At 36.4% G+C, this 15,700-nt stretch overlaps 1 protein-coding gene across 3 annotated transcripts; it reads right to left on the minus strand.

The window, feature by feature from the left end:
* Window positions 1–14,194, minus strand: LOC141611344 (putative late blight resistance protein homolog R1A-3). Of its 3 annotated transcripts, XM_074429866.1 has the most exons (5): window positions 14,093–14,194; window positions 13,920–13,990; window positions 8,430–8,495; window positions 1,581–4,700; window positions 1–1,311 (listed from the first exon to the last, which is right to left on the minus strand). In XM_074429866.1, the coding sequence occupies exons 4-5, from the start codon at window positions 4,262–4,264 to the stop codon at window positions 198–200; spliced, it is 3,798 nt and encodes a 1,265-aa protein (XP_074285967.1). In that variant the 5' UTR covers window positions 4,265–4,700; window positions 8,430–8,495; window positions 13,920–13,990; window positions 14,093–14,194; the 3' UTR covers window positions 1–197. The 3 variants fall into 3 exon arrangements, with proteins under 3 accessions (XP_074285967.1, XP_074285969.1, XP_074285968.1); XM_074429868.1 differs by lacking the exons at window positions 13,920–13,990; window positions 14,093–14,194 and adding an exon at window positions 8,605–8,762; XM_074429867.1 differs by lacking the exons at window positions 13,920–13,990; window positions 14,093–14,194 and having other exon boundaries at window positions 8,430–8,829.
* Window positions 14,195–15,700: the final 1,506 nt, after the last annotated feature.

Genomic DNA, 15,700 nt, shown 5'->3' on the forward strand with positions numbered 1-15,700 from the left:
AGTGCAACACTGAAGTCATACAATAATAAGGGGAAAATTTACAGATAGAAATGGGAAACTTACATCAATATAAAATACTCGTAAACCAGAATCGCACGAAGTTCCTGCTTGGAATCCTTCAACTCATCAGTTTGATTGTAATGTTTGTTTCTTTAATGTTACTAATCCCTTCAGAAAACGGGGTAACAAGAAGTTACCTAATCACTGAGCTCTTCATCATCGCTAATGTCGAGCACAGGGGGATATATTATGGCCTCGAACTTCATGTTACCTCCATCAATCTGCTTTCTTTTGATCTTGAGAACCGACTTCCCGAGAGAGACATCACACCAGTGTGCTTCAATGCCCATTAAATCTCCTATGTTCCCAAATTCTTCCGGAATTTTATGAAGCGACTTGCATCGGCGGACAACTAATCGCTCTAAACTTGGAAAGTTATCATCTGATGCTTCCCATTCTTTAATATTAAGCCCCTCCATTCTCAAGTATTTCAGGTTTTTGAAGGTCGCGGTTGTGTTCCATTGTTCCCCTTCAAAGGCTCTCAACAGTAACTTGAGGATCTCAAGCCGAGGCAGTAAAGCAGGAATCTTTTCTATGTCCAACCAGGGTAACCGAAATCCAGAAAGTGTCAGTTTGTACAGGTTCGAGGGAAAGCTAAGCTTGCCACAAAATGGATTCAAGCTTTGATAGATCACTCTTAAAGAGTCAAGGTGACAAAGGCGATCAAGAATAGATAAGTCAAATGTCTTTTCCAATATTATGCATCTTAGCTTTCGAAGTTTTGATACCCTTAAAATTATCTGATCAGCAATGCTTCCAGAAAGAACTGGGGTAGAGAAGTTTTGAAGACTACTTAGGCAGTTGTCGTTACTCGGATGCACAACAATTCTTGCACGTTTATCCACCAGGAGATCTCTTAATTTGCTCAGATCGAAAATTGTGGGAGGAACCTCAACCTCACCGCGGGTTCCTCTCACAATGAGTGTTTCAAGGTTCAAGAGACAACCAATTGATGATGGGATACTTTTCATACAACCCCTTACGGACAAGTACCTCAACAATGTCAGTTCTCCTACACTTGCAAAACTGAATTCACCCATTTCATGTTTTTCCAAATCCAGCAAACTAACTGATTTCAAATTCCTAAACACAAAATTGTTGCTTCTCCATGGGTCGTAACGCCCCGAAGAGCAAATCACGGAACGCGGTTTTAGCGGTGTTAAGCCATGGAATTCGAATCTCACTAACTGATCGTCAATTGAGGGAAAGCATATGCGGCTACGCTGTTGACAACCTGCAGTATCATCCCACCTGGAATGTAAAACGCATAAGCAATGCAAGACTATGAACAGTATAAAGTACATGTATGAGAGGGTAACAGTTGAGTATATTTCACTGCTGTAATTTGTGAGCATCATGGATAAATTGTTATTGTCCGTTCATCAGATCATAGCGGCTTTGTAATTTGTGAGCACCATGGATAAATTGCTACTGTGTTTTTTTGTATCCAGTGACATTCTGAGTGTGGTGAGTGGGAGAGACATGTAAAGTAATAAAACGGAGGAATAACTAGCTCATACCTGTCCATTTTGAACAGAAACTTCTCCGCTTTTGATTTCTGTATACAAAAATCTACCAGCAAATCGTGGACCCTGCAGGCTTGAATTTGATGATTAGAACCTCTTTTTGCAACCATTAGCAAACTTCTGTCCACTAAGTCGTGCAAGTACTTCTCTGCAGTGCTTTCCAAGCTTTCCTGCTCATACGAAGCCTTTACGAATCTTTCTGCAATCCATAGTCGTATCAGTTTCGACCTAGGGATTTCTGTACCTTTAGAGAATGCTGCGCAATATAGAAAGCATTGTTTCATGCCAACTGATAGATGTCTGTAACTTAGTTCTACGGTACTAGAACCCGCATTTAAGAGGTGATCATCCAGGCTCCGTTCAATTTCCTTCCAACCATCTTCCGTCCCATTTTTATTTCTAAGGACTCCGGCTATCATAACAATTGAAAGTGGCAGCCCTCCACATTTCTCTGCGATTCCTTTCCCGACTTCACATAATCTATTAGGACAACTCCTCGAGCCAAATACTTTCTTCTGCAATAGATGCCAGCTTCTGTCTACAGTTAGGAGGTTGAGTTTTAGAACATTTCCATCACCGCAAACTCTCTCTCCGACAATGCTGTACCTACTTGTTATTAGTATTCTGCTTCCATTGTGGCAAGGTGGAAAACAGATCCGAAGAGCATCCCAAGCATCAACATCCCATACATCATCTAAGACTACGAGATAGTTCTTTTTTTGAAGTAGACACTGCTTCAAGAGCTTAGCTAAATCTTCCACCCTCATGGCATTCATTTCACTGCTAGACCGTTCACTAATCTGACCTACGATGTATTGGAGAAGATCTTTCCTTTGAAACTCTTGTCCAACATAACACCAAGCATGAGCACTGAAAGACTTGGCACAATCTTTATATAGACGCATGGCTAAGGTTGTCTTGCCTAAACCAGGCATACCAACTATTGATATTTTCTCCAAACTCCGTGACCCTGTGGTAAGTTGCTCCCTCAATCTATCTTCCTCCTCAAAACTGACTTCATCTTTGGAATGCTCTGTCGCGTGGCCTTTTCCCATTTGGTTTTTAGCATGTATATCTGGACCCTCAACTTTAATCGTGGATATGTCCGTGCTGGAAATTCTCGACAAATTTTCTTTGATAAGCTTAACCTCTTCTGAGACATAAAAAACTCGTAATTTGTTATACCATGTAGGAAGCTTCTCAAATGTGTCCATCATACTGTTCACTTTGCAACCCAGTTTCATAATCTGAGTCCATTGCTGCGTAACTTCCTCTGTTGTGTGGTGCCTCATCGTATAAGGATGAAGAACAGAAAAGCAAATAGATAAATCATCATGGAGTACTCCAATTTGATCTGAATTACAAGTATCATTTTCCTTGAACTCTGTCAGATGCAGTAGCATATCAAAGAACTCTAGCTCAGACATGGACAGTTCCATGCTTGACAACTTGGTATATTCATCATAAGCGTGTCTGAGCGATGCGTTGAAGCCCACAACTCCTTCCTTCAGATCAGATCTGCCATCATTTTTAAATTCCCTGAAAAATAAGATATAATTTTGTGCTGCTTCAAGGACCTCAACCTCAACATCTTCAACCACATCACCCACTCCCTCCGTCGTGAGAGTTTTCACTAGATTTTTCTCAAGGGAGTAAACTAACTTTACAAATAGGTTGTCAGCTTCCGCTGTGCCGCGAAGATCATGCAAAAGCTCATTAGCATTAGGCATCTGGACTAAATATTCGATCAAGTCCAGTAATATATCTTTGAAGATGTCAAGAGAAAGAGTAAGAAATTCATTTTTACTCATAAGTTTTCTTAAGCAGAGTGACCAGAGTTGCATCCAAGATTTATAGAAGATTTTTTTAATTTGGTCATACTTATCCTGGAGCTTCATATTTCCGGTGTCCTTGATAAATGTGTGGAGTACGTTGAGCTCCCTTACATATCTGGTAGCTGGAGTACTACTTAACACAACATCCGCCAATATCAGCCTCGCACATCTGAAGAAATCGTCAATACAACTGGGAATTACTGTATATTTCATGTTTATCTCCCAGATAACATATCTGACGTGACAAATCCTAGTTAGGGCATCATCAAGTATAATATTATCAGGTGTGTTGAGATCCGAAATTTTATTATAGGCCTCATCAGCCAAGAAAAATATCTCTCTTGTAATGGCAAATGATATCCCACTCTCCACAAATATTTTAACCCATGTAGGACTAAGTGCACATAGAATATCTTCCATTTGTTCTGCAATGCGTCTAATGTCCGATACCATCTGCGAAGGAAGATCATGATCATCCAGTAGTGTGATCAGAACGTATTGCAGATCATCAGTTAAGCAAACAAGAGTTTCATACTCGGGTCGATATGGGTCTTCACAGGTTACATTCAGGGTTCTGCTGTTCCTAATATTCTGCCAGAAACGTACATAATTTGCTATCTCCTGCGCTAATATAGAAATGCCACTCTTTCCATCTATGTTGGTCAATGGCAGTAGCTTAAAGAAGCACATAGCTCTCTGGGCATAATCTTTCATACGCCTAGACATATCATGTGTATGTGGCCTAATTTCTTCCCTCTTTTCTATGTTCCAATTCACCATCGACGTGTGAAAACATAGCAAGAGTCCAAGTCCTTGTTTCATGGCTCTAAACTCATCTGACATTGAAAGAGTTACGTCCAGACTTTGCACCACTTCCTCTACGCATTTGAACCAATCATTTTCTCCATCTTCAGGGTAACTACATGAGTAAAAGTAATCGGCCGTGTGCCAGAGACACCCATTTCCTTCACACAAGGACTCGGTGTTACACTCCACTTTCCGCAACCAATAATCAATGAATTCATTCCCATCCTTAAAATCTTCTAGTTGTCTAAGAAAGTATGTCTCCCCTAGACGCGAATCCCAATATGGTATGATGTACAGCAACCCATGCCTGAGCGACTCAATTCAACTTTCGAGATTACCCGTTGAGGATCCACAAAATCTCTCGACATTTGCTTCTATTAAGTCTACGTCCTGCAATATGTTCCTGTATAAGCTCATTTTTCCCTATCCCATATGCCAGGTAGGATCAGATATTACATCCAGGCATGTCCACCTGCGTCGGAATAAGAAAACATAGTCACCTCAAGCAAATACCAAGTACGAAGTACTCCGTATCATCTATAGTATGTCAGAACTGAATGTCTTAGGGTGTGTTTAGATAGTAAAAGTGAAGGGAAGGAAAGGGGTAGTGATGCGATCCAAGCTAGCAACTCGGAGTTAATTGATGAGCTGGTTGTGAACACTAGTGGTGATGGTTCGATGAGCTCGGTTCGTAGTTCTCATCCTATGGGCTTAAACTATTCTTCCTATGTGAATTGGCTAAGTATGAAGCAAGGAGCAGCTTTGGACTGATTGTGGCACGCATTCCAAGGAGAGGACGGTCCAAGATGACATTTTTATTCTACATTTCAGATTAAGTTGTTAAAATAAAATCTTAATTTTTTGGATACAATCTCCCTCCAAATCTCTCCCCCTCCATTTCCCTTCACCCTCATTTGCTATCCAAACAAGAGTCCCTTTCTTTTCCCTCCAAATCTTTCAATCCAAACATAGCCTTAGTTTATGAATTGGCCTTGTATAAATACCTCTAGTTTGATGAATGAATGAACAAGCAATCAGAAAAGACAATTACAAGCTCAGATTTGGCTGGAGCTCATCCAAACACACCCTTTTTATGCATAACTAAATAATCAATCAATGTATATATATAAAAGAAGCTTTTTTCAGAACACGTGGTAGTCCCCAGTAATTTTAAAACACTCAAAAATTCTAGATAATAAAAATAAATATATAAAATATAATAAGAAGTATTAAGATAATAATAATATATAGGCAACGTATTTGAATAGGACTCAAACCCATTCATCTTTAGCATATACTGAGAGTATATATAAATTCCATACCATCACCATTCACGGATTGTATTCTCTGCACCAAAAATTTCAACGTCTGCTTTCACATTGTTGATCATTAGAGAATTTTATTATTACTTTTCTCTATTTTATATTTAGAGGATTATATTTATGATTGATGATTGATGATGTTATTTTAAATTCAGATTCATTGATGTACATATTATTATATTAATATTAATAGTTGTGTTTTTTTTGGCAGGTTTATGTGTTCATGGCCAACGCTATAGGTTACCGAGCAAAGTATGATGATGGTATATATTAGTTTCACAAATTCTTAAGAGAGAGACGGTCGATCTCTTACTAATCTCCTTTGTTTATTACTTTGTATATAAGATTATTTTGGGAAACCAAATACAAAAACAAAAACTTAATAGTCTTACATCTATATTTGATCTTATAATTGTATACTAATGCATGTGTTTTGTGTTGTGCAATTTTCCAGGCCATCGTCACACGGCTTCGTATAATGATGAATTGATGACACACCTCTTTTAACTTTTTAGTAATAATAATACTATTGTTTGATTTTACATGCCATTGTCGTCGAAATTTTTTATGCTCAACAATGACATCTATAAGTTTCAAGAATGTGTCTGATATTATTCATACTTACTAATAACCTTTATTTCTGTAAACAAAATCGGGGATAATAGTAGTAGTCCATTCATACAACATACTAAATTTAGGAATAAAATATTAGCAGAGATTTTAGGCGCTTTCTCTTTTGTTCGGGTGAGATAGTCTTCTTCTTTTTGTTTAAAGAATCGCAGAACGAGAGCAGATAGAGCATCCTCTTCCGCCGGGATGAATCCGATTTGAATCTGATTGCGCATTAACTCATTTGTTTTGGCAAGTAGGCAAGGCGAATCGTAATTGGCCGAAAGAGCAGTTTTAGCGCGCTTAGTTAAATTAAGAGGAAGGGAGTACTCTTTCATTATGCATGGAACATGATTGTTACAAGTTCATCCCACACTTTTAATTTGGACAATCGGACAATATAAACGAGGGTACATATGTTTGTTGTTTACGTGAAATGCATGGTTAGCATCATATGACTTCAATATGGAAGTATGCAAACTATAGGGTAGTGTTGGTCTTGCTTCAGACGGGCTATTTTGGTCTAAATTAAGGATAAGACGGAATTTTGTAACCATTTTACAGTTAAATGTGAGCACTATTGAAAAACAAGTTACCATAAGCTGTCATGTCATACCGGTTATACAATTGTGGTTACATTTAACCATGAAATAGTCACATATACCCGTCTTAAACTTTAGACGAAAAATAATCGTCTGAAACAAGAATTTTTGTGCCAGGGGTATAATAGACGTGGGGATTGGAAAATATTTCTAAATGTATTTTTTTTAAGTTATAAGGAATAAACAAATCAATACTATAATATAATGGTTAATAATTACTCCCTCCGCACCATACAAATGATAACGTGGTAAAAAATGGGGTTTTAAGAAAAGAAGGTAAAAGAAGGGGGAAGAAAATAGGTGGAGTATGTAATTGTGGGTTTAATTGTGAGTTGGTAGATGGGTTATTTAGTGGCATTTTATGTAAATATCAAATGAGTATAAGGATAATTTGGTAATGTTGTGGGCCAAATAAGGAATATTATCATTGGTGTGGTACGGCTGTATTAGGTAAGTGTTACCATTGGTCTGGTACGGAGGGAGCATGAGTATGAGATTGGGCTTGCTGTTCATCGTCAGCAACTATAGTTAATCCGTGAGCTGGAAATTTGATGGCACGTAACAAATTCTAACCTCATGGTTGAGCAAGATGAATTTTATACCAACACAGACACTTAACATAACATTATACTGATATCAGGGTAACAGAAATTGTTAGAGCAGGTAAATTTAGGAAATATTTAGGGATAACCCACGACAAATCATCACGGAGTCACGGTTATGTATAATTAAAAATTCAGCCCCTATTAAAATAGGAGTCCAAACAAATCAAATGAGTAACTAATATAATCTCTAAGGTATGAAAGTATAAATTTCTTCCATTATATATAAAATATTTAATAATAACTCATCAACAAAAGATGAATCGGTTGGGTAAGTTAATTGGATCTTAATCATATTGTTCAAGTTTCAACTAACTATCTAGAATTACGATCAATTTAGTTCTTAACAATCATGCATCAATATAATTTATTTCATTTGATCAATAATGATCACGAATCATGTTGAAAATATGATCATCCATATACTCCCATCGTCTCAATTATTTGTTTACGTGAGTAAAATACTCATTACAAAGAATAAAGAAGGTAAACAAATAAATGAGACGGAGATACTAATTTATGTAACCTATCCAATTTTAAAAGTAACTTAATATGGAGGACCATATTTATACTTTTTAAGTTCGAGTTTAAATTGGCTCCCTACATTTCATATTTCCATCTATAGTTCAATTCAATCCGGCCCAAGCTCAACCTTACAAACAGAATAAATATGCTACTCATCTATTATTACAAAATGTTTTAGTATCCGTGCAACGCACGGGCATGAAATCTAGTCTTTTATAGGAAAACATTAATAATTATAGATGTTAGAATATACGAACAACTTAAAAACTAGTCTAATTTGAAAATATTAAAACAACAATTTAAAAAAAAAAAAGCACAAAAGCTTTCAATCCGAGCTTTACCTAGCTCGAGACTGTATCGGATTTTGACCGAGGTCAACAACGGGCTCGGGTTGACCGAGCTGATTTTGAGGGCTCACAGTCGGATCAGCCGTTAAAATATTTTTTTTTCAAATAAAGGTGGATAAAAACTCGAAAATGTAGACAAAAGCAGAATTGAAAAACAAGAATTTATAGAGTGGAGGATGGATGCGGCGGCTAACCTGAGAAAGATTTATTTGGAGTCTTGAGCGATCAAGAGTTTAGTATTGAATTTGAAGTATCATCACCTTTCGCATACATATTAAAAAGAGAACATGAGCATCCAAGAGATATAAACTGGTTTTAATGGAGCAATAATTGAAGAAACCATTTACGAAGAGTTTATAATCATCCAACCTCGGCGTTGACTCCAGATCAATCGTTACACAATGACATGTGTAGCAGTGTAAGGTGGAGTAGTTAAAATAATTATATTCATTTTATAGTTAAAAATCATTTTCCTAATTAGATAGAATATGCAAATTGGGTTAAGTTGAAGTTTGGAGTAAATTAGGTTGATCAGGGAAGGGAGGGGATAAGAGGATTAAATTGGGTTAAAATTTGAATAGTAATATAAGAAGCACCAATTCTCATTTGTGACGAGTACTATTCCGTCACAAACGCTATTCACATTTGCGACGGGCTAAATGTCATCAGTTTCTGAAAAAATGTGACCATTTTTTTATAAAAAAAAAAGTGACAGTTTTTGAACAGTACTTGAGTGGTTACATTTTATCAAAAAGTGGTCACATTTGCCCGTCGCAAATTGTGACCGTTACAAGGGAGAATTGCTGTATAAGAAGGGTCTAATAATTTGAATTATTCCTATTAAATAATCTATTTTTAACTAAAATAATTACTCTCTCCTATTCATAATAAACTTACCATTTTATTTTGAATCAAAAATGAATAAAACACATCATCCCACCATATAAATAAACTTGAACCACACAAATATACTACCCATCATACAATTAAATTTGGATCATACAAACACTTATCAAAAAATAAAATAGGGAAGTTATTGTGAATATGAAAAGGGAATTCCATACCTTGGGGCTGAGGGAATAGAAACAACAATTGGTCTCCCTTGTGACGGGTTACCATTTGTGGCAGATATTTTGTGAGTTAAAATGGTAACAAAATGGGTTAGTAGAGAAAGGGGACCACATGAATAGTGTTGCGGAGAGGGAAAAAGTGGGTACTTTGTGAGGTAAAATGGTATCCGTCACTCAAGAGTGACGAATATGTGCCGTCACAAACAAGAATTTGTGTAGAAACAGAGGGCTTTGAGGGTGTAGGGAGGAATAGAGAAGGGAAAGGGGTAGACGGGAAACGTAAAACAAACGACAACAATTAAGGAGTTGGGAACTAGACTAACCAAAATTGTCTAGTGTAAATGGTAAATGCTCTTATTTCTTAAACAAGTGGTCAGGGATTCAAGATTCTTGCGAATGAAAAAGCCAAACTTGGGAGAAAGCAATCCATTAAATTGCTTTCAGTACCCGAAGAAGATAGCACAAGCTATCGAGGGGATACTCCTGGTCAACACCAAAAAAAAAAAAAAAAAAACCAGACTTGGCAAAATGGGTCAATCGGGTAGGGTAGGGGTGTTCATTCGCGGTTCGGTGAAACCGCTAATTTTATTCGGTTTGCACACGTTCGTCCGTCAAAACTCCGAACCGAAACCGCACCATTTCTAACGATTATAAACAGCTTGGTTAACCACTATAAATGGTTATTAGCAGTTCCGTTACCGGTTAACCGATAATCGTTCTACATATACTTTTCTTTAAGTTTTCGTTATTTTTTTTTTCTAGTAGTACTTATCAATAATCATTTCTAGTTATTTTGGTCATTTCAAGTCATTTTGGATTTGGTCAATTATGAGTCAGGTCTTTTCGGGTCGAGTCAATATTGGGTCAGACAAGGTTCGGCTCAGGTGTGGGTCAGATCGGGTCAATTCGAGTTTCGGGTCATATTCGGGTCAAACAAGTTCGAGTCGGGTCATTCGGGTCTGACCCATTTTGCCAGGTCAGTGTAAACCACCCAACAAAACGCCCCCTTAGACTATGTTTTATCGGGGTGGGGGATTAGGTTTAGAAAGAGGGTGAAAGGAAAAGAAGTAATAAAAAAAATTGAACCCAACTTCACCTTCGATACTTTTGAGTCCTCTCCCCAACCGGCCATTTCACTCTTTCACCACTTTCTTATGTGTCACATATTTATTGGTCTTGTTGGTTAATTAAAAGTCTTTAAATTTGGGTGGGGTAAAATTAGGGGGTATTAATGAAATGAGACAACTCGCGAGTTAATCGAGATCGACTCGGTCAAAGCTTGGCTCGGGTTTGGCTGGAGAGCTTAACGAGTCAAGCCTTTGCTCGGCTCGAAAAGCTCGCGAGCGGCTCGATCTTGTGTGATTACATAAGATATTGCTCATATTTTATAAAAATATTTTATCATGATTATATTTTTGTATCACACATATCAAATGTCAAATATTTTTACATATAAACTTCGAGCCTTGTTATTGAAAATATCGAAAGAAAAAAAAATTAAAAAATAAACAATTTTATATAAGCTCTAGTTGGGCTCGAGTTTGGTTCGAGCTCGCGTTAAAGCTCGCAAGTTTTATAACGAGCACATTTTTAAGCTCGGGCTCGGGTTTTGGTTCTTGAGCACAAGCCGAGCAAGGCCAAGCTCGGGCTCGATTCGGCTCGTTAACACCCCTAGGTGTAAAATAGAGGTGTAGTTAAAATAGGTCAAAGGTGGGTCTTGATAAAGGTAGCAAATTTAAGGAGGGTTTACTAAAGGGTGGTGCTCATTCATGAACGGATTTTACTCTTTCATGGATATAAATGATCATTATACCCCTTTTATTAATTTTAATGACTTTATTTTCTCTTTGTTCCAATTCAATTTGTTTCAAATTTCTCACTCTAACTACCACCCTTCAATCACCACCACCCATGAGGCCATGAGTCACAATCCACCACCCTTAGCGCTGCCCCTCATACACCACCGCTCGGTCTTGACGACCTCCTCAGACCGGTCATCAAACGATCAGATCCGCCTCCCACCCAATACATCCCCTTTCCTAACACCACCGGACCACCCCTGCCACCTCCTCAGACCGACCATCCGTTACCTTTTCACTGTTGCAAATTGAAAATATGCTCCCTTTGTGTAAAACAATTTTAGTCCTATCAAATTAGCAATGATAGCGCCAGCGATCAATCGTAACTAAGATGTGTTACTGTTGGTCAAATAAATTCAGTGAATATTGGCTTTTTTTCCTGGCAAAACTATCACACCAAACTATGATACGCTTCTTTGTTTGAATCCAAAGCACCTTTTTTGTCGTCCAATTCAGTGTATGACGTGCCACATCCATATAACGCAAGACTCAAACCAAAATTTTCAAGTGACAATTATTTCTACAAACTCTAATTTCATTAATCTAAATAAATTAATCTATGAAGTAAATAAAAAGTAAATACAAATTAATACTTGATTGACATGAGAACTAGCGTCCATAGTTGATTAATCTGACAGATTTAGTTAATTTTGCGAGAAAGAGAATTAGAAAGTGTTTGTTTTTTGCTTTTTGGGGGAAGGTTAAGGTATAGAAAACAAATGGCAAAAAGTCCGTGAAATAGTAAAATGCGTCCATAAATCCTACTACTAAGAGAATAAAAATTCTCTTAGTTTTCCCTCCAAAAAGCATCTAGCTAAATAAGGCAATAAATAAATTTTCTTTCATTACATTATTATCTTTTCAATGAATATATTTTTATAAATAAACTCTAATTTTTTAAATAAATTCATAATTATGATTTTTTTCATTAAAATAAAATAAAATTGATATTAAATTATAACTATAAGTAGTTAAATTTTTCAGTAATGCAATAATTATTACCGTAGAGAATATATAACTTGACACATTCTTACTATTAGCTTCGTGACAAAAAAACAAATGCATTAAAAAAATCACAACTTAAATAAATTTTTTTATTAGTTTTCCATTTTCAAATTTTTTGTATCATATCAAAATACAATGTAGTGAACTGATAAATATTAATGAGCTGCAAATTTAAAAAGTATAAATCCTCCCATATACTAAGAGAAAATTTCTCTAAAGTTTTCCCTCCAAAGTGCTCAAGCTTATATATGGAAACAAATTAGATTTTCATTTATTAAACTAATTTTCCATTTAAAATAATCTATATATATAAATTGTATCTCCTGTTATTAACTTCGTGATGAAAAAAGAATTTATTAAAATAACTTGAGTTAGTTAAAATATTTCCATAAAAAACACAATTCGCGGAATTATTCAATTCTTTTGATTAATTTTAATATTAATTATTTTTTATAAAAATTCGTGAGATATAAAAATCTAAAATCTATAACTAATACAGTAAAAATTAAAATGCCTATATTTACCGCGCCAAATATCTACACTAGTGAGCAATTACGTTAATAAAATGGGTTATAAATTAAGGGTAAACATAATCTTAGGATCATCGAAAAGATAATGTGTTATAATTATATATCACTCAACAATGTTTTGACCTTTACCCAAACTAGAACCCGTATTCTCCAAATCTGAAGTCAACTTGACGTCGGTTTAGCCGAACGTGAAATTAACCAACCCGTGACCTACCCGCCCAACCTATTAAACATATATAACTATGAATAAACCAGTAAAGGAAGGAACACATGAAAATTCCTGGATCCGTCACTTGAAATACGGTGTCACACTATCACTAGTGCTCCCTCTTGAAACACGCCGTGCAAAATGTCGTGTTTTTTTAACGCCGCTTCACTAAATACATTTTGTTAAAAAAAAATGAAAAATCCCCGAAGTCCTTTTTATTGACTTTTGGTGGATGAAACATGTGGTGATTACTGATTAGGGGTGATAATGAGACGAGAAACCTCGTGAGCAACTTGAGATCGGCTCGGTCAAAGCTCGGCGCGTGCTCGTGCTTGACTCGAGAGCTTAACGAGTTAGGCCGTCAGCCGTGACTCAACTCGAAAAGTTCGCGAGCGGCTCGAACTTGTGTGATTAGATGAGATATTACTCATATTTTATAAAAATATTTATAATGATTATATCTTTGTATCACGCATATCAAATGTCTCATTAATTTGGCAAATATTTTTACATATAACCTTCGAGCCATGTTATTGAAAACATCAGAAGATTTTTTTTAAAAAAAAAATTAAAAGTTATATATATACTCGATTTCGAACTCGCGTTAAAGCTCGCAAGCTTGATAACGAGCACATTTTTTTCAAGCTCAGGTAGGCTCGAGCTTGAGTTTTGGTTCTTAGCACAAGCCGACCAAGCCCAAGTTCGGGCTCGGCTCGGCTCATTAGTACCGCTAGTAGTGACGTGACATGTTGATCTCCATATTGAAAAAAGTGAATCAAGGAATTACTTCATCCATTGTCAATTGGTTTTAACGTAACCTCCTTACACATATAAAGTGGATACTCTCTCCGTTTTTCCTCCTTAATGAGCGAGACCAGTCCCATATGCGAATTTAATAAAACAACTATATATTATCATATAATGGTTTTTGAAACAAATGTTCCCAAGAAGTCGATAATGTAGATAAAAAACATGGACTTGCAGAGTAGAGTGGAGGATGGGTGTGGCTAACCTGAAAGATATGGAACCTTGAGCGGATCAAGAGCTTGGTATTGGGCAAATTTCACATGCAGAGTATAAGTCCTACACATTAAAAATAGAACAAAATATAAGATGTATCGTGTTTGTAAGAGGGTGGTATCGAATACTCAAACTTAACAAAAAGCAAAATACAAAATGAAATACCTAAGGACTAATCTTGAGGATCCAAGAGATGTAAGCTGCTTGCAATGGAGCAATAGAAGAAACCATATATGGAGTATGGAGTATTATAGTTATCCAACTTTAATTTGCTGAGAATTAATTATTATTAAAATAAGACTTTCAATTGCAAATAAAGTACTCCGTATGATTTAACAAAAACGACCTGCCTTTTCGAGATTCACATTATTAGGCGTTGACTCAGATCGCACGTTATAACATAGTGTTCGGTGGAGTTGTAGAGGTAGAGCCGTAGAGGTGGGCACACGTGTTTTTGGTATGACTCACAAGTCACGTCTATCCCGGTTTACATTATCTTCCGCATTAGGTACGGTTAGGGATGTCAATGGGATGGGTGCGGAGAAGGGGTAATCCGCATTCGCACCCACGACCTATAAAGCATATTCGCACAATCGCACCCGCTCCACGATTTGTAGCGGGTTGAACTTTTTAAACCCGTCCCCATCCCACGGGGACCCGTTGACCCGCCAAATTACCTATTTTCTTACAAAATAATTTTTAAAAATATAAATCTTGAATCTAAAATATACTAGTCTCGTACGTCTTTATACAAGTAATTTTCCACAAAATGGTTTAACATTCAATTAAATACTCCCTCCGTCCCGGTCATTTGTTGTCTTTTTCCATTTTTGGGTGTCTCAGTCATTTGTTGTCCTTTCTATTTTCAGATTGAATTTAATGAGTAATTTGATCAATCACACTCAAATTATTCCACTTGTCATTTAGTCATTGGCTCCCTCTCCTTTTCTTGGTCTTTGTGCCAAAACCAAAGGACAACAAATGACCGGGACAGAGGGAGTAGTACACAAGTTTTTCAAATCACGAAATAGTTTGAGGATTATGGTTTCTTTTTTGTTTGGGGGTTTAGGTTGTTGGGTATTTGGATGGGTAAGAACTAAGAACTAGATGAAATTTGTTTAGGTTTATGAAAAAACGGTTTAAACTTTTTATTAAGTTATAAATTTTATTTTTATATAGTATTAAGGAAAAATTACAAATAACCACCACGTATTTACATCTTTTTACAAATAACCACCACGTATTTGCATTTTTACAAATAACCCCCAAGATTCATTGTATATTCCCCAATTACCACCGTATTTTTGCCCCGAGCATTGTTTTTTTATTTTCCGTCTCATTAAGTGACGACCTAAGTAAATTACCCAGATTACCCTTCTATTTTTATTACAACCCACTGATTAACCGTACAATAACAATATCATCTTCTTCTTCTCTTGCCACTTCCCAGTATGTTCATCCACTCCTTTACAAGTTACAACACACCCCTTTCTTTCCCAAATCCAGTTTTCACCATTAAAACATCCCAAAAACAATCTCTCACTTCCTCATCCTACCCATCTTTCCTAAAGATACAAACCTTTATGTGCCTTCTTTATTTACCAGAAGTCTTACTCACCATAAATTAATATGGGTAAATCACAAAAAAAAAGCACGATATTTATGCCCACATATTCAATTTGTTCTTTATGTCGAAATAAATCTCACTTTCTCACGTTATCCTCGTCGTTGACCACCATCGCCTTTCGCCATCACTCAGTCTCACTGGCATAA

The sequence above is a fragment of the Silene latifolia genome, chromosome 11 (genome assembly GCF_048544455.1).
Source record: "Silene latifolia isolate original U9 population chromosome 11, ASM4854445v1, whole genome shotgun sequence".
Lineage (NCBI taxonomy): Eukaryota > Viridiplantae > Streptophyta > Magnoliopsida > Caryophyllales > Caryophyllaceae > Silene > Silene latifolia.